At 46.0% G+C, this 24,505-nt stretch overlaps 1 protein-coding gene across 3 annotated transcripts in view; it reads right to left on the bottom strand.

The window, feature by feature from the left end:
• The window catches only part of FBLN5 (fibulin 5), a 78,923-nt gene that overhangs the window by 44,419 nt on the left and 9,999 nt on the right, over positions 1 to 24,505 (bottom strand). For all 3 annotated transcript variants that reach the window (XM_011949403.1, XM_011949402.1, XM_011949401.1), the window contains one exon: positions 22,947 to 23,201. In XM_011949403.1, coding sequence (XP_011804793.1) covers positions 22,947 to 23,201 — 255 coding nt within the window. The remainder of the gene's footprint in view (positions 1 to 22,946; positions 23,202 to 24,505) is intronic.

Genomic DNA, 24,505 nt, shown 5'->3' with positions numbered 1-24,505 from the left:
GCCCACACTGTGCCTCTGCACACAAAATGAGGGCATGACCTTGTAGACCTATTAGCAAGTAGGAAGAAAACTTGCTAAGAGGGTAACCTGAAAGGGGAAGACCTCCTCATCTGATGTTATTATATTTAGGAGCACAATTATTTATTTTCCAGATGGTCTCATGTCATATGTATATTACACTGTGCATCATCGTTACATTGTATGCAAATTAGTTTAATGCACAAACATTGTTCTAAATGTTGTTGCACTATCTAAATGTTATAATGTATACACACTGCCATGTTTCCTGAGATTTGCTCTAAAATAAGGATGTTCTAATATTTCTCTCTGGACCTCTTTCAAGACTTTTTAAATAGGCATCTTCAAAAGGCACTTTGCGGTTGGGTATGGTGACTCATGCCTGTAATCATAACACTTTGGAAGGCTAAAGTGTGAGGATCATGTGAGACTAGGAGTTAGGGACCAGCCTGGGCAATATAGCGAGACCCTGTCTCTACAAAAAATGAAAAATTAGCTGGGCAGGACGCAGTGGCTCACACGGGCAATCCCAGCACTTTGGGAGACTGAGGCGGGCAGATCACTTGAGGTCAGGAGTTCAAGACCAGCCTGGCCAATGTGGTGAAACCCTGTATCTACTAAAAATACAAAAATTAGCCAGGCGTGGTGGCACGCACCTGTAATCTCAGCTACTTGGGAGGCCGAGGCAGGAGAATCAATTGAACCCAGGAGGCAGAGGTTGCAGTGAGTTGAGATTGTGCCACTGCACTCCAGCCTGGGTGACAGAGCTAGACAACATCTCGAAAAAAAGAAAAACATTAGCTGGGCGTAGTGGCGTACACCTGTGGTCCCAGCTACTGGGGAGACTGAGATTGGAGGATCGCTTGAGCCTGGGAAATCGAAGCTGCCATGAGCCATGTTTGCACCACTGCACTCCAACCTGGGTGACAGAGTGAGACTCTGACTCAAAAAAAAGAAAAAGCACTACTTCTTAGGGACTCAGGAAAAGACTGAGACACTTTTCTTCTTTAATATGCTAAAGAGGTTGTTGATCCAAAAAGCAAAAAATGTACTCATCAAAATAAGCACTGTTCACTCATCCATCCATTCATCCATTCATTCATTTAACCAATATGTATTAACCAATGTTTATTAACTCAATGTGTACTCCATATTGAGTAGTGCAGAATGGATTCATATTTTTCATTATTTGTCTTCAAACGTCCAAGTATAATTCAATCACAAGTTTTTATCTACCTCTATTCCCTTAGGGAAGTCTAAGGTGTTACTACCCTGTCGTTATAAGTGATAAAAATGAGGTGGACATGGTTCGTGTACAGAACAAAAAATACACATCAGGAACCCAACCAGTCCCCCCGCTAACTAGCTTTATGTCCGTTTCCCCATTTTTAAAGTGGGAATATCGTGCCCGAATATTTTGGAGGATTCAATGAAATAAGAGATTCCTCTGGAGGAAATGCCACCTAAAATGTATTAATAGAGCCTATTACTATTAAAGAAGAAATGCTTTTCTCTGGGTCATAGAAGAAATAAGGGGGAGAGCCATTAACTAAATCTATTATGTGTAAGACTGGGTCTGATGGTCTCACACTATCAGTGTTACAAGTATCCTCTCACTCACCCACTCAGTGTCTGTTTCCCGGGCCAAAGGAGGAAAGGAGTGAGTGGCATAGAAGATAATTTTGAGGGGACATTATATTTCCAGTGCCCATTTGCAGAGTTATTTTGGAATATCAAGTAGCTGTAAGGATTGGACAATTTGAGCAGAAAGAGATAATTCCTCTAATGCCTGGTCAATAGACATCCACTCATCTATCTTTCTATTATATCAGCAAATACTTACTAAATGACATCTACATTCTTGGCATTGTGCTAGGCATTGTGGATACTAAAGTGAATAAATCATGAAGACCATATATCCTGATGACAATGCAATTAAGTTATAAATGAAAAACAAAAAGATAGTTTAAATCCCCATACATGTGTAAAATTCAGAAACTCATCACTAAATAAATCATGGACAATAAGAAGTGATTACAGGGAAAATTAAAAATTCTTACAACTTAATAGCAATAAATACCATACATCCAAACTTAGAGGTCACACTAAAAACTGCATAGTCTGAAGTGCTGACATAATGAAAGAAAAGCTTACAGTTAATGAGCTGAGCAACCCGCTTAAGAAATTAGAAAAGGGGCCGGGCACAGTAGCTCATGTCTGTAATCCTAGCACTTTGGGAGGCCAAGGAAGGCAGCTCATTTGAGCTCAAGAGTTCGAGACCAGCCTGAGAAACATGGCGAGCCCCTGTCTCTACAAAAAATACAAATATTAGCTGGGCAGTATGGTACACACCTGTGGTCCCAGATACTTGAAGCCCAGGAGATCAAAGCTGCAGTGAACCATGATCACGCCACTGCACTACAGCCCAGGCAACAGAATGAGACTCTCGAAAAAAGAAAGAAAAAAAAAAATTTAAAGAGAAACAAATCCAAAACATAGAAAGAAAATAATAAAAAACAGAAATTGATGCAATAAAAAAGCAAAAAGAAAAGAAAGAGATAGGGGAGAGCAACAAAGCCAAAACTTTCTTTTTGAAAATACCAAACTAATATGACTCTGGCAATATCTCTGCGTGTTTTTTTTTTGTTTTTTGTTTGTTTGTTTTTTGTTTTTTAATTAAAGAATTAGCACAAGGCTGGGTGCAGTGGCTCATGCCTATAATCCCAGCACAAAGGTTAGATCATTTTAACTTTCCAGAGAATAGGAAAGGAACAATATCGCACTCTATCAAGCTTATATGTGGACACCAAAACTAGCAAGAGTAATTTAAAAAAGAAATGTGGCAGGTCATTCTAATTTATAGACATTGATGACAAAAGTCCTAAACAAAATGTTAGCCAAACAAATCCAGCAATATATTTTAAATAAATCATACTATAACATGGCCAAAGATAACGATGGTTATACTCGGTAAAAGTCTACCATTCTTTGCCTTTTATTTTTTGTTGTTCCTAAGGGCAGGATGAGAAAGAGCAGCTCAAAAGAATTCAGGTGGCCAGGCACGGTGGCTCACGCCTGTAATCACAGCACTTTGGGAGGCCGAGGTAGGTGGCTCACTTGAGGCCAGGAGTTTGAGACCAGCCTGGCCAACACAGTGAAACCCCATCTCTACAAAAAAATTACAAAAATTAGTCAGGCGTGGTGACCAGCTCCTGTAATCCCAGCTACTCGGGAGGCTGAGACAGAGAATCGCTTGAACGTGGGAGGCGGAGGTTGCAGTGAGAGGAGATAGCACACTCCTGCCTGGGTGACAGAGCGAGATTCTTTCTCAAAAACAAACAAACAAACAAACAAAAAAGAATTCAGGTGAGGCACTAGGCATTTCTTCAGATGTTCTATAAAGAGGATTCATGGTATTATCTACTTGATAACTTTTAATGAAAGGGAGAGTTAGTTCTCTTTGGGGGCAATATTGGTACCTGCCTACCTGAGGACAGGTGAGCAGCTCAGAGGACAGCTCCAGGCCCCTCCTTTCATTACTAGGGACCATCCCCTGATGTCATGGAAAGGTGTGTGTATGACTGAGATAGTGTATCCTTTAGTGAGTGAGTGCATCCTTTGTTATCTGTCACTGTGGGCTCAGAACAAACTTTGGGTCCTTCTGTTTCTTCTCTTTCCATGCAGAAGTTGGGATTCCAGGTATAGCTCTTGTCCTCCCACCATCCAAACTTCCTTCATCCGGTAACAGCACCCTAATTTTCCTTTAAGGAACTGCCTTTCTGCACTTTTAGTCCATGCATGGCAGGTAGCTTTGGACCCACTGCTGGTTCCAGGGGTGGGCTTGGGATGTAGGCTTGCTAAATCAAACCCCATGTGTTGCTAGTCATTGTGATGAACTCAGGGATGGACTTGTGACCCAAGCTAGCTACTAGAGCCCAACTGTGACCTTTTGCCAGAGCTCGAGAGTGAGGCAATTTCTCTGGGTTGTTAAACTAGTAAGACATAAGCCTGGAGCTGCCAACGGCCTCCACTTGAGAGATCCTGCCCTGAGAATGAAGAAGCCTATGTTTTGGAGATAGGCATTGGAGAGAGAGAAAAAAATGAAGGCCATATGAGACTACTTAAGCCTTTACACTCAGGCATGTCTGAAGCTAGTTCTACTTCTCAACTTTCGGTTATGAAAAAACAAATTAGGCTGGGCATGGTGGCTCATGCCTGTAATCCCAGCACTTTGGGAGGCCGAGGTGGGCAGATCACGAGGTCAGGAGTTCAAGACCAGCCTGACCAATATAGTGAAACACACACATTAAAGCACACATATTAGCTGGGCGTGGTGGCGTGCAACTGTAGTCCCAGGTACTCAGGAGGCTGAGACAGAAGAATTGCTTAAACGTGGGAGGCAGAGGTTGCAGTGAGCCAAGATCAAGCCACTGCACTCCAGCTTGGGTGACAGAGTGAGACTCCATCTCAAAAGAAAGAGAAGGAAGGAAGGAAGGAAGGAAGGAAGGAAGGAAGGAAGGAAGGAAGGAAGGAAGGAAGGAAGGAAGGAAGGAAGGAAGGAAGGAAGGAAGGAAGATAAATGTGTTTATGTAGTTCATTGTTGTTTTGCTTAATCTACTTGGAGCTGGGTTTCTGTCAGTTGCAACCAAAAAGTCCTGATGACTAATACACTGAATTTAATCAAATTTCTCTATAGCTTTGTAGAAACACAGAGTCCTAATATTGGCGTTTGCTTCATCAAAAGTCAGAGCACCAAGAGTAACAAGTGAATGTATTTCATTTTAAAAGGTAAATGAGAAATTTGCTCTATGTTCCTAGAAATCTCTGCAGAGCACGCCAGTCTAAAGTCATCCTTCTTAACCTTTTTCATGTTGAGGCACACATAGAACATTACAAAGGTGTGTAAGGCACAATGGAGTGGGCAAATTGGCCCAAGGACTCAGCCCTCTGAAGCCCCTGCCAACCAACACAAGAACTGAAGAGATCGATATCCAGGTACCCGTACCACCCGTGAACCAGTTGGGAGGGTCACATCTAGAATAAGGTAAAGGTGGGAGGTCAGGGAAGCTGTTTCAAGGGACAGTCCTCACATGAGTCTTCTCTTAACAAGATGGGTGACCTGCCTCATCTGATGGTACATTCCTCATCCTCCACACACCATTTGGGAACAAAGTGCTTCTAAGTGATTCGAAGCTTTTCAGAATCAGCCTGCCAACACCCAGCTGTTTCTACACAGTCAGGCTTTCTGGAGTGTGTGGCTCTGGATTCGTGGGAAGGACCCCAGTTCTGCTGAAACTGCTCCTGCTCTCTACAGCAGACCAGATTTTCAGCCAAGAAACAAGAGGGCAGAAGGTCAGGGGACTGGGGGCGGAAGAAGGAGTATCCACAGAGCTGAGCCAAAAGAATGACATTATTTAAGATATGATTGAAGAGTCTCTCCAAGACTGGCCAAAAGAGGAATTTGATTTGAACTCTGAGGGCTTAAGAATGCTGAGCACCCAGTTTGTAGATTCTTCTGTTGACCTGTTGGGGCCAAACAAGGATGGAAGGATGGAAAGAGCATCTTTTCTTTATAAATCCAGTAGCTTGACTTTGTCTACGAGTGCACACAATCTAAGGAAAGGCATGTTGCTGTTGCTGTGTTCTAACAACCTCATCTTCCTGTTTATCCAGCACTTATTACTCAACTTTCTTGGACAGCTGACCTATCAACAAGCCAACAAACATGATCAACCCTGCTCTATCTGCAAGACAGGAGATGGGGGTATGAAAGAGACATAAAGATAACAGAACATGAAGCTTTAATGTGTAAGTGACACAAGCACATTTCTAAGTCTAAGGTAGATGGTGAGAAATGTCCCAACAGAGGCACAAGCACGGTGTTTTGGGAACTCAAAGAAGGGGAGGTTCCAATGGGCTTGAGATGAGACCAGTAAAGATTGAAGAAGGCCTCTGGGAAGAAATCACAGATTAAGGTCATTAAGGATAAGAAAAAAGAATGGCAGCTGGGCACTGTGGCTCATGCATGTAATCCCAGCACTTTGGGAGGCCGAGGTGGGTGGATCACTTGAGCCCAGGAGTTTAAGGTCAGCCTGGCCAAAATGGTGAAACCCGTCTCTAGTAAAAATACAAAAATGAGCTGGGCGTGGTGGCGTGCACCTGTAATCCCAGCTACTTGGGAGGCTGAGGCAGGAAAATCATGTGAACTTGGGAGGTGAAGGTTGCAGTGAGCGAGATCGTACCACTGAACTCCAACCTAGGTGACAGAGCAAGACTCTGTCTCAAAAGGAAGGAAGGAAGGAAGGAAGGAAGGAATAAAGGAAAGAAGGAAAGATATTACCAGGGCTCTCTGACCTCAAAAGGGTCCCAGCTGGAGGAAGAGGGCTGTGTCATGTGTTATAGGGTGAATCATGTCCCTCCAAAATTCATTTATTCAATTCCTATCCCCCAGTACTTCAGAATGTGACTGCAATTGGGGAGAGGGTCTTCAAAGAGGTAATTCAGTTAAAATGAGCCCGTTATGGCAAGCCCTACTCCAAAATCTCTAGTGTCCTCCTAAGAAGAGGAAACTCAGACACAGACACCCACAGAGGGAAGACATAGTCAAGTAAAGGAAAGGAAAGACACAGGGCCAGCTATAAGCCAACGAGAAAGACAAGGAACAGATCCTTCCCTTGCAGCCCTCAAAAGGAGCCAACCGTGCCGACACTGTGACCTCACACTTCTGGCGAGCAGAACCAGGAGACAATACATTTCTGTTGTTTAAGCTGCCCAGTCTGTGGTGCTCTGTTATGGCCACCTTAGCAAACTAGTACATTCTGTGGGCTTTCCCCCTGGCCCTGAGCACCTCCCAAGCTTCCGGAGGGAAGTAGACTCCCTTGTCCTTCCCCCTCCCCTGTCTGGTCTCAGAGTTCTTGTTGACTAGAACTTATTAGTGTGCATGTGGCTCTCGGGGCTCAATTTGGAGTCCCACACACTCTTCCCCACGGTCAGTAGGCTGTGCTGGAATGCAATCCTGGCAAGCTTTCCCTCCTCCTCAGAGTCAAAAGCCAAGTTGCACTATCTCCTGTTGTCTTGATGACCTTCTATTTTATTAACCCATTTGTGGCTTGTCTGCCTGCTAATGTACCAGGGTCTCCTGCCCTATATTTTCTGTCTTTGGAAGGAGATGATGCTAGCAGTCAAATTCATTCAATGTATCACTATTTATTGAGCTTTAATAAGGAAAGAATAGGGCTCTATGATTTACAAAGAGGACTGGTCACTTTCTATCCCCAGTGTCACGAAATGAATGAATTATCTAAATGAATCTTAAAAACCATCCTCCAACCATGGAGAAGTGACTTGCTCAAGGTAATTCAGTTGCTGAATCTGATCTCTTTCCACAACTTATGATTTTTGGGGATTAAGAAACCAGAGACTTTGGGCTTCATTCAGCACTGCAAATGGCCTGCTAGGTGATCTTGGACAAATCCTGTCATATCACATACCTATCCTCCAGATTTCTCAACCAAACTATAAATGTCCCTTCTTGGTGAAGACTTCCTCAACCCCCTTGGGCAGAATCAGCTGTTTCCAGGATTTTCAGTCCATTGCAGCCTTGTGGTGGTTTACCCAAGAGTTGCCAACCCTCCTCCCTGCAAGCCTCCAACTCACATACTCCCTTTCCTGTGGCCCCCACCCCGGATGGTAGGAGGAAGTATGGACCAGGTCAGCCCAAGCCTATCCTCAGCACTCCCTTGGCCAAAGCAATATCTTCAGGGGATCTATCATTAGAACTGGTCTGCAACTCCTCTTTGTCAGGGAAGATAACATTTCATGGTTAAAACCCAACTCCAATCTAGCAAAATTTCAACTTTGTTCTTCTGACACCAAAGGCTAGTAGGCCTGAGACACAGAGGGCTCTGAAAGTACCACTTTTGGAATTCTAAGAGGTGTTCTATGAAAGCCAGTCATGACATTTTAATTCTCTTACCCAGATGTCCCGTGGCTTGGCTGGAATTCTGAACCCAGAAAGTAAAATCTGTTACCTGGGATTTTATAAAAATTATCCATGTAATCTTTACCCAAAATTAATAATAACCCTTAGAAAAGGCTCAAGTATGAAAAAGTTAAAAAGGTAGTAAAGGAGAGAAGAGATGAGACAAAGTGGCTCGCGGAGTCTCTGCCAATGCTGGTCCTTCTTGCCTCTCAGGTGCAAGATGATTGATTATGAAGCAAGAGGTTCCACTGAGCCCTCAGCCAGTAGCCAGCTAACAGGTACTTAGCAAGCACCAACTATGGGCCAGGCAGTGGGGATGCAGCAGGTAACAAGGCAACATTTCTTCCTCTCATGAAGTTTACAGTGAAGGGATGGGAAAATCAACAAACAAATACACAAAAAGCCACCAAAGTGCAGCCCCCGGGCCAGTAGCATCAGCACGACCCGGAAGAACACACCCCACCCCAGACCCCAAAGTCAGAAACTGGGCAGCAATCTGTGTTTGAAGCCATGTAGCGGATTTAATGCATGCTCAAGACTGTGCTGGAAAATGATAAGGCTGTGACTGGGAGTAACTGCGGTGTAAATTCAGACAAGGTGGCCTGTGTAGGACTCTAAGGGGTGCCATCTGAACTGAGCTGAAGCCCAAGAGGAGAATGAGCCCAAAATGTGAAGAGCCAGGAGAGAGTTCCAAATAGAAGGAAGAGAAAGTGCGAAGGCCCTGAGGTCTGGAAGGGCCTGGTATGTTTGGAGAAGAGAAAGGAGCTGGCATGGTGCCTATGACCAACCAGGGCACCTTGTGGGATGGCCTAAAAGGGCCTAAAGCTGGCAGGGCCACATGCTGGTCAGCCTAAATCACAAGCGAACTGTGGGATGTGGGACAGTCATGGAGGGGCGGACAGGTGCCGTGGCCTGTAATCCCAGCACTTTGGGAGGCCAAAGCGGGTGGATCACCCGAGGTCAGGAGTTCAAACATGGCCAACACGGCAAAACCCCATCTCTACTAAAAATTAAAAAATTAGCCGGGCGTGGTGGCACATGCCTGTAGTCCCAGTTACTCAGGAGGCTGAGGCATGAGAATTGCTGGAACCCAGGAGGCGGAAATTGCACTGAACTGAGATCACACCACTGAACTCCAGCCTGGGTGACAGAGCAAGACTCTGTCTCAAATAATAATAATAAAGTTTAAAAATAAATAAATAAATAAATAAAATGAAGGGAAGAACATTCCTGGGCCTGCCTTCCTCCCTGAGCTGTTTTGAGAATTCCATGAGCTGGTGGACACGAAAGCATTTGGAAGAGCGAGAGGCAGTGTTCCAGTGGGAATTACTACAATGAAAGGACTCATGGCAGTAACCACAGGACACACCCTCCACGGGGCAAAGTGGAGGCCACAACAGACCACAGGCCAGTGCCACCTGGCCCCCAGCCACTGTCTGCTCTCTGGAGAGAAATGAGATGGAGACAATCCTGGAAAAAGGATCTGTTGAGGAGGTCTGAGGTGGGATTTTGCAGAGATGTCTGACAGTGGGATCGCTTACATCTCTACCTTGTTGGTCAATCTGGGAGGATTCTTGGCTTCCTAAGGAGCTTGTGTTTTGCTCCAGCTGCTTGCAGACTTCCCCCAGGGGTTATAAAGTCAGTATCAGTTTTCTCACAGGATGAGACCAGGTCCCATCATCACAGTGAGAGCCAATTTCATCCATCCACTGATGCCCTTTTTCAGGGGTCTTGGCAAAGGGCTCATCTCTGTTTCAAGCTTAAAGGAGACTTTGATCAGGACCCTGAGAACATGGAGGTGATGTAATTACGAGGTGACCCAGTAATTAGCCCCTATAGCTTAGACTACATGCAAAATCACTGCCTCAAATGAGAAGATACCATCTCTGAAAGCTGCCTGTCTCCAGAAGCCACCCTTCACCTGGCTGTCAGAAGCATCTTCGCATCCTGAATGGTCAAGGCTGGAGGGAGCCTCACAGATAATGGCCCAGCCCCTCTCATGCAGCTGTGGACTGGAGCCCCAGAAAGAGAAGGAACTGGAGCACAACATCCAATGAGCTTCTGGCAGTGCTAAGGCTAAGCAGAAATCTTCAAATAGGCTTGTAAACATTTCACTCCCCTGCTCAAAAACCAGCGTTCACAGAATAAAGCCCAAGTCAACTGCGTGGCATTTGAGGCCCCACAATCTGGTGGGGAACCTTGAGTGCCAACCTTATAAGCCTCATCTCTTATTCTATGCCTGCCCTGCCCACAACCTGTGCCCAGGCTGCAGCCACACTGGGTGTCCCAAGTGTGCAGGTGACTGGTTGACTCATGACCAAGGCTGCTCACCATGCAGTGAACTTTCTTGCCTCCACGTCTCTGCCCACGCTGTTCCCTAACCCTGAATATGCCCTTCCTCGTCTCTGACATGGAAATCCTATTCAATCCTGCAAAGACTAGCTCAAGACCACCATAAACATTCACTTTCCTTGTGGGCACTCCCATAGCACCCAGGACATATTGCCCTCATCAGTCACATCGGACACTGGCTCATGAAGAGAATCTGATGAGTTATGTATACTCCCTCCCAAACCCCCACTCACACCCACTCAGCAGAGAGATCCTGAGGGCAGGGACAGCGTCTCATTCATCCTTAGACCTTCCTAGCCCTTGTCAGTGTCTGACACAGAGAAGTCATCAGTCAATATCTGTTTAATCAAACGGACACACAGATGTGCAACACCTGTCCGTAGGAAAGCTTCTGTGACCACTCCAGCCAGAGCCAACAAAGTGTCCCATCCCTACGCGTGTTACCATCCTATTTCACTGGGCTACATATAATTATTTGGGTTTCATATTTCCTGCCAACCCACCTGACTCCTGCCAAGAGGCTGTGAACTCACCAGGGGGTGATGATGTCTGATAAATTATCCCTAGTGTTCCATTATTGGAACGCTAAGTGTCTGGGAGTTATTTACATCCTCCTGTTCAAGGTCATCACCAAAGTCTGATTGCAAAAATTTTTAAAATTGCAACATCAGGCTTAAATGGGTTAATCTTTACATGCACAGCTCAGACCTCAACACATAATAGTAAATGGATAAATGAATTCCATCAATAGTCATAAGTTAACCTATGTAGAAACTAATATATAATTCATATCTCTTTCTCATTTGAATCCCACATATACAATTCACTCATGTAGCTTTTCTGCTCATTTAACAAATATTTATCAGGCACTAGAAAAATACAGTGGTGAGACCAGGTGCGGTGGCTCATGCCTATAATCCTAACACTTTGGGAGGCAGAGGTGGGCAGATTGCCTGAGCTCAGGAGTTTGAGACCAGCCTGGCCAACACGGTGAAACTCTGCCTCTACTACAATACAAAAATTAGCTGGGCATGGTAGCACGCGCCTGTAGTCCCAGTTACTCGGGAGGCTGAGGCATGAGGATTGCTTGAACCCGGGAGATGGGGGTTGCAGTGAGCCAAGATAGCACCGCTACACAAGAGAAAAATAAAAAGAAAAAAAAATACAATGGTGAATAAGACAGAAAGCTCTGTTGGGTGGGGAGATGTTAAACAAATAATTGCAAATGTCTATTTATCACAGCTATGGAGCGTGAGCTGGAGGATAAGTACAGGGTGCTGTGGTCACCCCTGAGTCCACTCTGAGCTCTCAGTTGCCCCAGCAGTCCTGTCCCATCATACTTCATCCCTGTCCCCGCGGAGAAGGCCACCCCTCACTCAGCTCAGATGCAGAAAACAGATGACCCGTCTTTTTCCCTAACAGAATGAAGCAGAGTCAGGGTTTTTTGTGTCTTTGCATTGTTTCATATAATCTCCCTCCAATTCTTAACCCCCCCTCCCATGGAAACTGTTGAAGATGCCAATTTCGTACTGATTCCGGATGCAAAGTCTGTTCTGTCTGACCTCACTGATTCCTGGGGGACATGTTAAGACCTGTGAAATATGTAGAGCTCATAAATCAACTCTGGCTGGATTTCCACAAATGTTTTAGTTTGAAAGAAAGTCAGACAGCACTGACAAGACCCCAAGTATTCTGCTTCCCCGGCCCCAACATACCCGCCGGCCCCAGAGTCTGTGGATGCTGGCTGCCTGCAGCAGGGCCCAGCACTGGCTGTCCCCATCTCCCCTCTGGCCCGGCTCCGACAAGCTGGAGGGGAACAGGCGGTCAGTCCTTGACATCTAGTCTGTTGTCTGAGGCCCTCTGGAGGGAAGGAATCCTGTGAATGTCCTTTCCCTGCCAGCCCCCAAGGAGATGGCCTAGAGACCCTTCCCCAAGCATGCTCCTCTGTTTCCAAGACAAACAGGAGCCTCGGGATGGTTGTTGGGCTCCAGGGGGTGCCAGTGACATGTAATACAACTGAGCAGTGCCCTCTGGAGTTGTGCAAAGAGCTAGTGCTGGCTGGTGGTGAAGCCCTGGGAGCCAGTCTCTCCCATGGCAGGAGAACAAAGCTGTGGCTTCAAGGTACGAAGGGCACAGCCTCCCACAGAGCTTCCCCTTAGGGAAGGGGACAGAGGACGTGGGTTTATCTGCAAATTAATCTGACTGGAAGGTTCTTCACGGGCATCTTTTTCCATTAGCCCATCAGTGCTGCTGTACATTAGACTGCATCCAACATTCACGGAGCGCCCATGGTGCCCAGCATCTTGCTGGGTGCAGGACAGCCACAGTGCCCATGGCCCTGGCCCACAGGGCACTCAAGGAACAAGGAGACTCTTGGTCACCTTAGTCTCCACTTGACACCCAGTACAGTGGGCGGAGTCAGCAGGGGGTGCGCTGGAGGTGAGTGCTGGGAGACTGAGTGAGGAAAACAGTGGCGCTCCCCTCTGGCTAGCCTGGGTTCAGCAGCACCCGCACTCTTCCTTCCTGCCATTCATTCATTCAAAAATCACTCCACGAGAGCCCCACTCTGCCAGATGCTGTGGGTAAACAGTGGAGGCTGGCACTGTGCCTTTGTCTCAGGAATCCCCCTGCCAGGCACCCCACCCACTTCCCTGAACCCCTGACAGCCATGTCCTCCATTCTGAAAGACGAGAGCCTGTGGGCACCTGCCTGCCCTCTGTGCACATACCTGGGGCTGCTGGGAAGCCCTGGCCTCTCTGCCTCCATGCTCAAGGCCCAGGGCTGGCTGCTCGTGGGTCTCTCTGACGAGGGGTCAGCCCAGCTCACCAGCACTTCCCCAGTCCCAACCTGCCAGGCCTGGGCACCACGTGGCCTGTGTGGTACGTGTGTCCACAGAGGATGGCAGCCCAGTGGATAGGAGAATGAAGGTACCCAGGTAGCTCTTCAGCACTCCCAGTGTCTAAGAGGACCCCAGAGAAAGGCTCAAAAGCTGCCTCTGTGGCCTGAGTGAGGTCAGAGTGGAGACAGAGCGGGAGAAGTGTCAAGACATGATCACGAATTGAAAGGAGGTCCCTCTTCTTCTCCCTCCCCAACTAATGCTCCTTCCCCAAACCTCCCCATCTGAGATAAGCAGCTAACAAGCACTAAAATCTGAGGTTTAGATGCTTCTCTAAGGAGCATCGTAACATGCACCTCCGACTAATTTAAAAGACATGTGCTAAACAGTCGGCCCAGCTCTGGCCCTGGCATTCGAGGCTATTTGCAACCTTGAAGGTAACTTCAACCTCCTGCCCTCCAGGCAGCGCTCTCTGGAGACTTGGTAATGCAGCCACTTTTGCCAGACCAGAGCTGAATGGTCCTGCCATTAAAAAGTCCACACTTCATCCATCCTCTGCAACACCACTTGCTTTTTGCACACAACTGGCTCATTCCAGAGTGGAGTAGAAATAAAAGAAACATGACCAAGGAACATAAGATGAGAGCCAAGAAAAACTTGTAGGTCAATGAAAAGACTGCCACACTAGACACTGGGGAAGTGACCTACTACACAAAGGCACCAAGGGCTGGGCATGGCCCACCAGTGGGACCCCACCCAGAATGTGAGGCCAGCCAGTGCAGCGAACCTCACCAGACCAGTGCCAGTAACCAAAGCCAGCTACCACTGGGGGTGGGAGGGACTTCCTCACAAACGGAGACTTGGTAGGGTCCCGGCAGGTGTCAGTAGGCACATGTGCTGTTGAAATACACGCAACAGAGAAGAGCCCCATCACCTGGGAAATCCAGGTGGGAAAGGGTTAACGCAAAAAACTATGTTTCCTAAAGATTGGGAAGATTTAGAATAGTAGAACATTCTTGAGTTGCAGGAAACCTGAGAAATCATCAGAACCAGGGAATTTGAACTTTTGTGTGTGTGCCTTGAACCTGTTTGGCAGACTGCTAAAGCCCGTGGACTCTCTTCTCAGAATAATGCTTTAAATTGCATAAAATAAAACTCAGAGGATTATGAAAGAAAACAATTGCATTGAAAGGCAGCTATCAAAATATTTAAAAAACAAATGTATGGCTGGGCATGGCAGCTCACACCTGTAATCCCAGCACTTTGGGAGGCCAAGGAAGGAGGATCGCTTGAGCCCAGGAGTTAGAGACTAGCCTGGACAACATAGCAAGACCCCGTATCTACAAAAGATACAAAAATTAGCTGGGCATGGTGGCATGTACTGGTAGTCCCAGCTACTCAGGAGGCTGAGATGGGAGGGTCACTTATTTCTGGGAGGTTGAGGATGCAGTGAGCGGAGATCATGCCACTGTAATCCATCCAGCTTGGATGACAGAGCAAGAGGCCCTGTCTCAAAACACACACACACACACATACACACACACACACACACACACACACACACACACACACACACACACGATACAGTAATATAGATACTTCTTTATCAGTGGATTAAAAAACAAAATTAAGCAGACCTAGTATCTTCTACAATTTTGAAGTGATAAGCATAGATAAGGTTTCAAAATATTCCAAAATATTTCCAAGTATGTCAAAATAACTGCCATGGCTATAATGTGATATGTAAATATCTGATTCTCTTGTTAATACCATCCCAGGTACTGCTAATAGTCCTGTGACCTGTTGCCTACAATGGACAGTAATGCTAAATCTCAATTCAAAGTTAGTGGGGAAAAATATAACGATAGATCCCTTGATTTCTAGCCACAGACCCCAGATTACGACCCTTAGTATAACACCATCCTTTCTTTTTACAGATAATAAAACTTAGGCCAGAGAGGCCAAGTGGCTTTCTAAATGCCACACAGCTAATAAGTAGCAAATCTGGGATCAAAATCCAATTCTTACTCATGTCTCATCTCATCCCTTTACCACTACAGCATGCTACCTCAATCTAGGCCTTAAAATCATTTCTTTCCAGTTTGTGTTTTGTTTTTAAATAAGTAATACATTCTTCTAACAAATTCAAAGAATACATAAATTGCATGAAAAAAATAAACCTTCTACCTTTCTTTAAATACAGTTCTGTTGAAAAATAGATAGATGAACTAGGGCCTTTCTAACTGGACCAGCAGTGTGGCATTACCTGGGGGCTTCTAAGAAAATGCAGACGCTCGGGACCCAGCCCAGACCTCTTGAGTCAGAACTGCATTTTCCCCAGGTCATTCATGGGCACAGTAACTTTTGGGAACAGCTGTCCTGGACAACTTCCTGGGGTCCTGTCTGTGTTTGGGTCTCCCTGGAAGCACAAGTTAACCCCAACTCCTACTGATGAAAACTGGCAAAAATTCAACTTTCAACCCCCTAAAAGACACACACTATTAAATCTAATTCCCAGAGGAAAGAATAAAAAATAATAGAATAACAGGACTAAGGGTTTGGAGCAGGAGAAGTCATCATGGAATGATGAGATTTGAAGTAATGAAAACAATAATTACAGTAACTAACTTACGAAGCCCCTAGGATAAGGCAGCCTCGATGTTAGACAACTTGCGTGCATTATCTCACTTAATTCTCCAAATTTCCTGTGGCAGTTGGTACTGTTATCCCTGTTTACAGGAGGCAAATCTGAGGTTTAGAGAAGTGAAGCCACTTTCCATCATCCCAGCAATGATAAGGAAAGACTTGCAGCAAGGTGGGAAACCTGGGGAGGCCATGCCCGTGAACAAGCCTGCTGGGGCCAATTCACAAAGACATCTAAGCAAACCCAGCTGCAGAACCCCCGCTCAATGCAGGTCCCATTTCCTCTCTGGGCCTGCGTAGTCCCAATGCCCTCAGCAGCTAAAGAATCAGTTTCAGGGTTTCACCCATTTTCCTCCAGATCTTGGTTTCACGCATTTTCCTTCTGGTCTCAGCCTGAGGACTGAGTTTCAAGTTACAGCCCAAGCCAGAGGCCTGTATAAAAAATAAGAAAAGTCTGTTGGAGTGGTGGTTGCCTTCTCCTCCTTAGTTTTTGTTAACCACAGTCCTGCCAACATTAGGGGCTGAGGTTTCTACTTGCCCCCGGCCTTTATGCCACATTTGTTCCCACTTCCCACTTTTCTGTCTCACAAGTTAAATAATCCCAGGCTCTGCTGCCGTTTCCAAGCAGATTCTAAGTGAAGCCACATCAGGCTTAGCTGGGCAAAGTTCTTCAAGGCCTGCAAGCTAAATGTGTACTGGGTTCAGTTTTAGGTCATTTTAAAGGTTTTGAAGAATTAGACATGCGATGCATTTTCAGACTCTGTGAATTTTCCCATGGGTTATCATCTCAAGACCCTAGTAGCCTCTTCATGAATCTTTCCCAATTAACATTTACTGCGGGATACTCTGCGTAAACACCAGGCAAGGTGTTTGCACATGTTATCTATGAGACAGGCGTTGTTATATCCATTTTACAGATGAGGAAACCAACCCCCCGTTCTCACAGGTAGGAAGTGGCCAAACCAAGGTGAGACTCAAAGCCTGTCTGACTTCCAAGTTCCAGCCCCCTCCACCCCAGAAGCCTTCTTATCTCTGCCTTCTCTTTGTACCATCTCAGGAATTCATCAGAGGCCGTCTTGAATTTCATCTGCTTGTGTTGTGTCTATTCTCCCTCCCTTATCCACAAAGTCTAGAGACAGCTCCATGGCCGTGCACAACTCCACATCCCCCTCAGTGCCTAGGCCAGGGCCTGGCACCAAGAAGGCACTCTGTACACGTTGGCTGACTGAAGAAATACTGGCTGGCTTTCAGGAAAAATAACTCAAGAGAAAGCCTCAGACCAACACCACCCAACTTCCAAAAGGATCCCATGTGTTACTCTCTGCCTGCTTGGGGGCCCTGATCAACAACAATAACAAAAATCCTGGACTAGAAGAGAGAATCAAGATACTGCTTGTAATTTCACAAATGGCCAGAATTCCTGCAGTCCCTGAGTGGAGGGCTCTAGTAAAAGGCTGCTTTCTCAGCTGCAAAAAATTTCACAAACATGAGTTACTGATGGAGTCCCTACATTTGCCACTGAGCCAAGCTGGTTAGCAAAGCTAGAATTTTGAATGTCCACCCAGAGAGATGACAAGTTGAGCCCCCAAGGGAATAACTGACAGAGTTAAGTGGCGGCCACATTCAGCGACCTGATCTCAGACGCAGAGTGTCATGAGAGGAAGGTTCCTGAATGGGAGTCCACATCTTGGGTGCCCCAGCCACTTGGCACCAGCTCACCCCACTCCCTGAGGCTTCAGTTCCGCACCATCTTCAGCCCCACACCATCCTTCTCTGGGATGTTTATGTGACCAGCTCAGAACTCTATGTATGCATTTGATTTGGCCTCTGTGTCTTGATTGTGAGCTGTTGGGTGAGGCTCTCCTCCAGCAGCCCCTCCCTGCTTACCACTTAACCATGTTTGTCTGGCTCTCCCTCCCCTGAGAATCTGGTCACCAGATCTCCCAAGGGTCCAGGATCTGGGTGACACACTCTAATGAACCATGAGTCCCATCACTGTCATGCCAAGATGCCAGTTTTCTGAACAACACAAAACTTACTTGGCTCATGGACTGTAATTCCTAGGTCACTGTTCCCTCTGTCTGCAGAAGTGTCCCAAGTGATCCAGCTTTACATCTAGGGGCCTGTGGACTCAAACCTACGGCCAAACATTGTTCCAGAAGGGCAGGGTCTAGTCACCTCCAAAGTGGAACCAAAAACAGAGAAATTGAGGAGGAAGCTCTGAGGGACTGGCCACCCAGGTGCTGAGCCCGGCCCCGCCCAGCCTGTGGAAATAGGCACGGCCTCATGCGGCACCAAGGGATGAGGGTGATTCCTTGGAAGTGGGTCCAAATCCTAGAAAAAGTAAACTGCAGTGAAAGGGATGCTCATTTGCCTCCCAAGGCAGACTGTCTTACACTTTATGAGAAGAAATCAGTGCATGAAGAGGGCAAAAGATCAAAGACACTACCTACAAAATAGCCTGCCCAAAAATTTAACCTGAATTGGATCAAGTCTATTGATTGGATCAAGCTCTATTAGCAGCTTACAAGAAAATATAGCGGACGAAGGAATAAGATAACCCGCTCCCCCACAAGAGTGCAATCAGTTACCTCCCAAACGTATGAAATTCTACAGAACAAGCGGCTCGGCCTCTTCAGTAAATAAGTGGCCAGGGAAACAGTAAAGACTAAAAGACATTTAAGAGACTTGTCAACCAATGCAGTTTGCAGAGCTTGCACGGGTCTGATTCCAACAAACCAACAGACAACAGGCTGCTGAGATGGTTTCGTACGCATGGCCCCTTTGGGGCTCAGCTTGTCATCCCTCTGGGTGGACATTCCAAGTTCTGGCTTTGCTAACCAACTTGACTCAGTGGCAAATGTAGGGACTCTAATAACTAATGTTAGTGAAATGTTTCATGGCTGAGAAAGCAGGCTTTTTTGCTAGAGCCATGCTATTCCAGGGACTGCAGAGATTGTTCTGGCCATTTGTGATGAAATTGCAAGGTATTTATGAGACAATCAGAGAGATTTGAATGCTACCTGGATATTTAATGATAAAAAGATTATTATTTACTTCTGTAGGTTTGATAATGGTGTTGTATTTTTTGGAGGTTTTCTTTATTTTTTTATTTTTTTGAGCTGGAGTCTCGCTCTGTCGCCCAGGCTGGAGTGCAGTGGTGCAAGCTCAGTTCACTGCAATCTCCACCTTCTGGGTTCATGCCATTCTACTGCCTCAGCCTCCCCAGTAGCTGGGATTACAGGCGTGCACCACCACACCCAACTAATTTTTGTATTTTTGGTAGAGACGGGGTTTCACCATGCTGGCCAGGCTGGTCTCGAGCTCCTGACCTCAGGTGATCCGCCCACCTTGGCCTCCCAAAGTGCTGAGATTACAGGCGTGAGCCACCATAACTGGCCTTAAATTTGTTTTTGTAAATAATTTCTTTATCTCTTAGAGATAATTCTGAAGTCTTTAAGGATGAAATTATATGATGTCTGAGATTTGCTTTAAATTAATGCACTGAGTAGAGTGTAAAGAAGAAAGGAGATTGTGCCTGTGCTGATAACTACAGAAGTTGGGTGATAAGTAGGTAGGTGCTCACTACATTCTTTCTACTTTTGATTAGGTTCAAAATTTTACAGAGCAAAAAGTTTCATTAAGAAAAAGAGAGACAGAGAGCTGGGTGCCATGGCTCACACCTGTAATCCCAGCATTGTGGGAGGCTGAGGCATAAGGATTGCTTGAGCTCAGGAATTCGAGACCAGCCTGGGCAACATGGCAAAACCCTGTCTCTACCAAAACAATACAAAAATAAGCCAGGCATGGTGGCATGAGCCTATAGTCCCAGCTACTTGGGAAGCTGAAATGAGAGCATCACTTGAGCCCAGGAGGTAGAGGCTGCAGTGATTGAGGAGCATGGTGGCACACGCCTGTAATCCCAGCGACTGGGGAGGCTGAAATGGGATGACTGCTTTGAGCCCAGGAGGCAGAGGTTGCAGTGATTGTGCCAATGTACTACAGCCTGTGTGACAGAGCCAGACCCTGTCTCAGAAAACAAAAAGAGCAAGAGAAGGACCTTGTTTTTAATCCTGACTTCAGCACTGACTCTGAGCACCCTTGAACAAATCTATACCTCACTAAGCCTGTTTTCTCATTCAAAGCTTGAATCGTTCAAATTGTGGCTCAGCCCCTCACTTGCTGTGTGACTCTGAACAGGTTTCTTAGCTTCTCTTCTTCAGTTTCCTCATGGGTGCAATAGGATTGATAATAGTTTTACCTTGTAGGTGGTTGTGAGGATCAAATGTATTAATTATTGTAAAGGTTCTAGCACACAAGTACTATCCAAGTGTTTGATTTTATTAGCACTGCTGCTGCGGGTGTTACTGTTGATCACTACTTTTATTTTGATGAAGAGGAGAAGACACCTTTGGAGATGTTGGCCTCCTCTCCTAGAGTGTTCAAGTTTCAGAAATATTTCCCAAGTCTCCCTGACTTACCCACTGCTCATGCAATGCCTCCGCCACAGGATCACAGCTGTGCTCTGGAAAACACCCACATTCTCTGGGCAGTGACACCTCCACACTCACCTCCTTGTCTTTTCTCAATGATTTCCCCATCTTGTCTCCTTCCTTCCCACCTTCCACCACAGTGCCTTGCTTCCCTTCCACCTGCTCCCAGGCCCACCTCTCTTCCATCCCAGTTCTTGGAAGGAGCAGTAGGTAGAAAGAGCTTCCCTTCCCCATCCCTTCTCTTACTTCCCCCCACCCCCACAATGCCAGCTCTTTACAATACGCAGAGGGACCTCAGTGAGGGCCATTTGAAAGCCTTCTGTAAAACCAGGAAACCATGGGGTGGGGTGAAGGGAAGTTAGAAAGAACTCAGGACTTATGAATGCATAATGCTGAACTTTTTGGAAATGGATGGGCCTGGTGCCAGTCCTCACTAGGGCTCCTAGATTGTATTCTCCTTACAAAAGGGCCATTATGAAAGTTCCGCATCTCCCGTGTGACAGGTTCAGAGCCATAAATAGCATGACGTCAGAGGGACCAGGAGAGGAATAGCTTTCCCAGCCATGTCCTCATTGTAAGGGCAGTGGGACCCTGGAAGGAGGTCTAGGGGAAGGAGGGAGACACTTTGGAGAAACCCACAGCTGTTCTGCAAAAGAGGCCGCTGAGCTTGCCCAAGGCATCAGCTAGAGCTGTCTGCACCACCACCACCCAAGGCCCCTGCCAAAACCGCAGAGTGCCTCCAAAGAGTCATTACACCCTCTTCCTCAAGACATTTAAGGGCTGATCACTTGGCTTATCCAGCCCCCATGTGACATCCTGGAAGAGCAGCACCTTCCACCTCTCTATCTCTGCATTTTCTTTTGGGATCATTTCTTTTCTACCAGCTAGGAGAGGTCATTTCCTATAGTTAGGAGATTGCAGACAGGGGAGAAGTTAAGAGAGCTGGACTGGCATCCTACCTCTGTAATTACCAAACTGGTGGGAGTCCACACTCTCCTGTCTACAACACGAAGAGGTTGAAGTTAAAGATTGGTTAAAAAAGAAAAAAAAAACAAGTCCCTTCCAGTTACAAAGGTTTTTCCTCCTGATGCTGGTTATAAGGAAGCATGTTACCATCTTCTCCACCAAAGCTGGCTTGACTGGACCCCGTGCTCATTCCCTTTGCACACTCATCAATATTTAAGGTAAACAGTAACCAGCTCCCTCTCTTCCCCTCACCTCAACACACACAGAGACCACATCCCTTGACACCAGTGAAAATGTAGAAGTTTGGGTTCAAGCATATCCAGCGTTTCCTGGTAGCTCTGAAGACACTTGTCTGCATATTATTCACATGCATTCGAATGAGAATGCACGCTCCTTCACATACGCATATAGAAGACACTTTAAATTAACAAACACAGCTCCCCTAATAGTGGGTTACAGCTCAACACTCCAGAGCCCTGAAATAGGACAAAGAAAAATCTTGCTAGACCAATAGTCTCCCAAACTTTTGGGGTAGAGGAAAAAATATTAAAATTTCAATTCATATATATATTTTCTTAAGAGACAAGGTCCTGCCATGTTGCCCAGGCTGGAATGCAGTGACTATTCACAGGCGCAATCATAGCGCACTACAGCCTTGAACCCCTGGGCTCAGGTGATCTCCCCCTTCACCCTGCTGAGTAGCTGAGACGACAGGCACGTGCCACCACTCCCAGTTTCATATTTATTTTTTATCTCATCCTTTTAAATTTCATATTTCTTATGTGAAGTTTATATCCTGCAATCCATATTAGTATGACAGGGTACGTATGTAATTTATAAAAATCCATATGGTGGGGATCCAGACTCAAAAAGATTTTGCAGATGGGATGCATGATCAAAAAGTTTAGAGCGTTCACTCTATACACCATCTTCCAGAGCTGGAGACAGTTGCAAAATTTTGGTCTAACCACAGCTAAAGACCAGGGAGGATCCTAGGTAACTCTCCTCCAAGGCCATGCTGGCCCAGAACCTAAAGCTCTCTTGGGCACTGGTCATGCCCCTTGCCAATTCCTTTGTGCCTGTTTCTTCCCAGAGTTCCATTCTTGCTATGAGTTCCTATCAGTGAGGCTCCTTTTGGCCAAAAGCACATTAGTTCCAACCCAAGTAACCTGCTTTCTTTCCAGAACAGTTGGCCGTGCCCTTCAAGGCTTCTTCTATTGCAGAAGCACATGTTCCAATCAAGGGTCTGGGGGCTGAGGACAGAGCTTTGGTCCTTTCTAGATCTTCCTCTGAGATTTACTTACTGTAGTAAGTCTGACCAGATGTATTTGTTATTTAATTGAGAAAACATTACCTTGGTCTTTAAATATATAGATGAGTGATAGATAGATATAGATAGGTAGATCGACGAAAATAAAATAAAGAAAAAAATTGGTTTTCTGGAGAACTGTGAACAAAACAGCAAAATAACCTCCCTAGTTGGGCAGGAACCCAGAGATACAGGCTGCTAGGAGTGAAATAAGTATGCAGAAAGTAAGTCATTGTTTCACTGGTGCATTGAATGGCAACTAACAACCCATTTGGGGTGAGCATGCCAGATACAGAGGATGTCTTCCCCAAAGCAGGGCAGAGAAGAACAAAAGGCTGGGCTACTCACCCACACATTGGTTGCCTTCATCCATCTGGTATCCAAAGCGGCATATGAGAGGCCTGGAGATCGTGGGATAGTTTGGAGCTGAGAGCGGTGGGGCAGCTGCTGGGTACGGACCTGAGTAGGGGGTCGAATAGGGGTTCGAGTAGGGCCCTCGGTACACGGGGTTTGTTCGGGGAATGCATAAATACCCGCCATTTTGGTTAACACACATCATGTCTCCTCGGCAGGCCTCGGGGATGGTCCGGCATTCATCGATATCTGGAAGGCACAGAAACGACAAGCATTAGTGCCCCCCAACCAAACTGCATTGTGTCCGGTGCATATTTAAGCAGAACTTGGCACCAGGCGTGGAGGAAGCACTCCCAAACACACTTCACCAGCATCTGCTCCTACACACCTGGGGCGGTCCCAACTCATCGTGGGAAGGTACCTTTAAAAGTTGGCTGAAGTGAATCAAAGTAACCAGTATCACCTAAACATCAGCCTTGCAAATACCACCATCATGATTTTGACCATATCTACAAAAACCTTGCTATAGTTTGAATGTCCCTCCAAAACTCATGTTGAAACTTAATCCCCAGTGTTGCAATATTGAGTGGTGGGGCCTTTAAGAGGTGATTGGATCCTGAGGGCTGTACTCGCATGAATGGATTAACCTACTCACAGATTAATGGGTTAATGGGTTATCTTGGAAATGAAACTGGTGGCTTTCTAAGAGGAGGAAGAGAGACCTGAGCTAGCAGCCCAGCCCCCTCACCATGTTATGGCTTCCATACTTCAGAACTCTGCAGAGAGCCCCCACCAGCAAGAAGGCCCTCAACAGATGGAGACCCTCAACCTTGGACTTCTCAGCTTCCACAATTGTAAGAAATAAATTCCTCTTCTTTATAAATTACCCAGTTTTAGGTATTTAGGTATAAGCAACAGAGAACAGACTAAAACAAACCTGTACGATCATTTGCACATACTCTTTCTTTAAATAAACCCATATTTGAAGCACAAATAAATGTATTTTTAAAATCTTACATGACCACAGCAAGTGAAAATTAGCATAAATAGAAGGTAACAGTAAAAATAAATATATACTATTAAAATAAAAAGTGTTTATCTGCAGGTGTACCATCTAATATGCAAGGACCCTCGTGTGCACATACTACACTCTGAAAATACTGGGATGGGCCAACAATTATCTCCACTTCTATTTCAAGTAACAGTGGTCAGAGGAGAAAGAGTCTCTTGCATCAGGAAAGACAAGGCTTAGGCTGGGCACAGTGGCTCACTCCTGTAATCCCAGCACTTTGGGAGGCTGAGGCAGGTGCATCACCTGAGGTCAGGAGTTCAAAACCAGCCTCCTAACATGGTGAAATTCCATCTCTACTAAATACAAAAAATTAGAGGGGTGTGGTGGCGCATGCCTGTAATTCCAGCTACTTGGGAGGCTGAGGCAGAAGAATCACTTGAATCGAAGAGGTGGAGGTTGCAGCAAGCCAAGATTGCGCCACTGCACTCCAGCTTGGGCAACAAGAGGGAAAATGCTGTCTCAAAAAACAAAAAACAAAAAA

The sequence above is a fragment of the Colobus angolensis genome, unplaced genomic scaffold (assembly GCF_000951035.1).
Source record: "Colobus angolensis palliatus isolate OR3802 unplaced genomic scaffold, Cang.pa_1.0 Scaffold3, whole genome shotgun sequence".
NCBI lineage: Eukaryota > Metazoa > Chordata > Mammalia > Primates > Cercopithecidae > Colobus > Colobus angolensis.
This window is presented reverse-complemented; position numbering and strand designations above follow the sequence as displayed.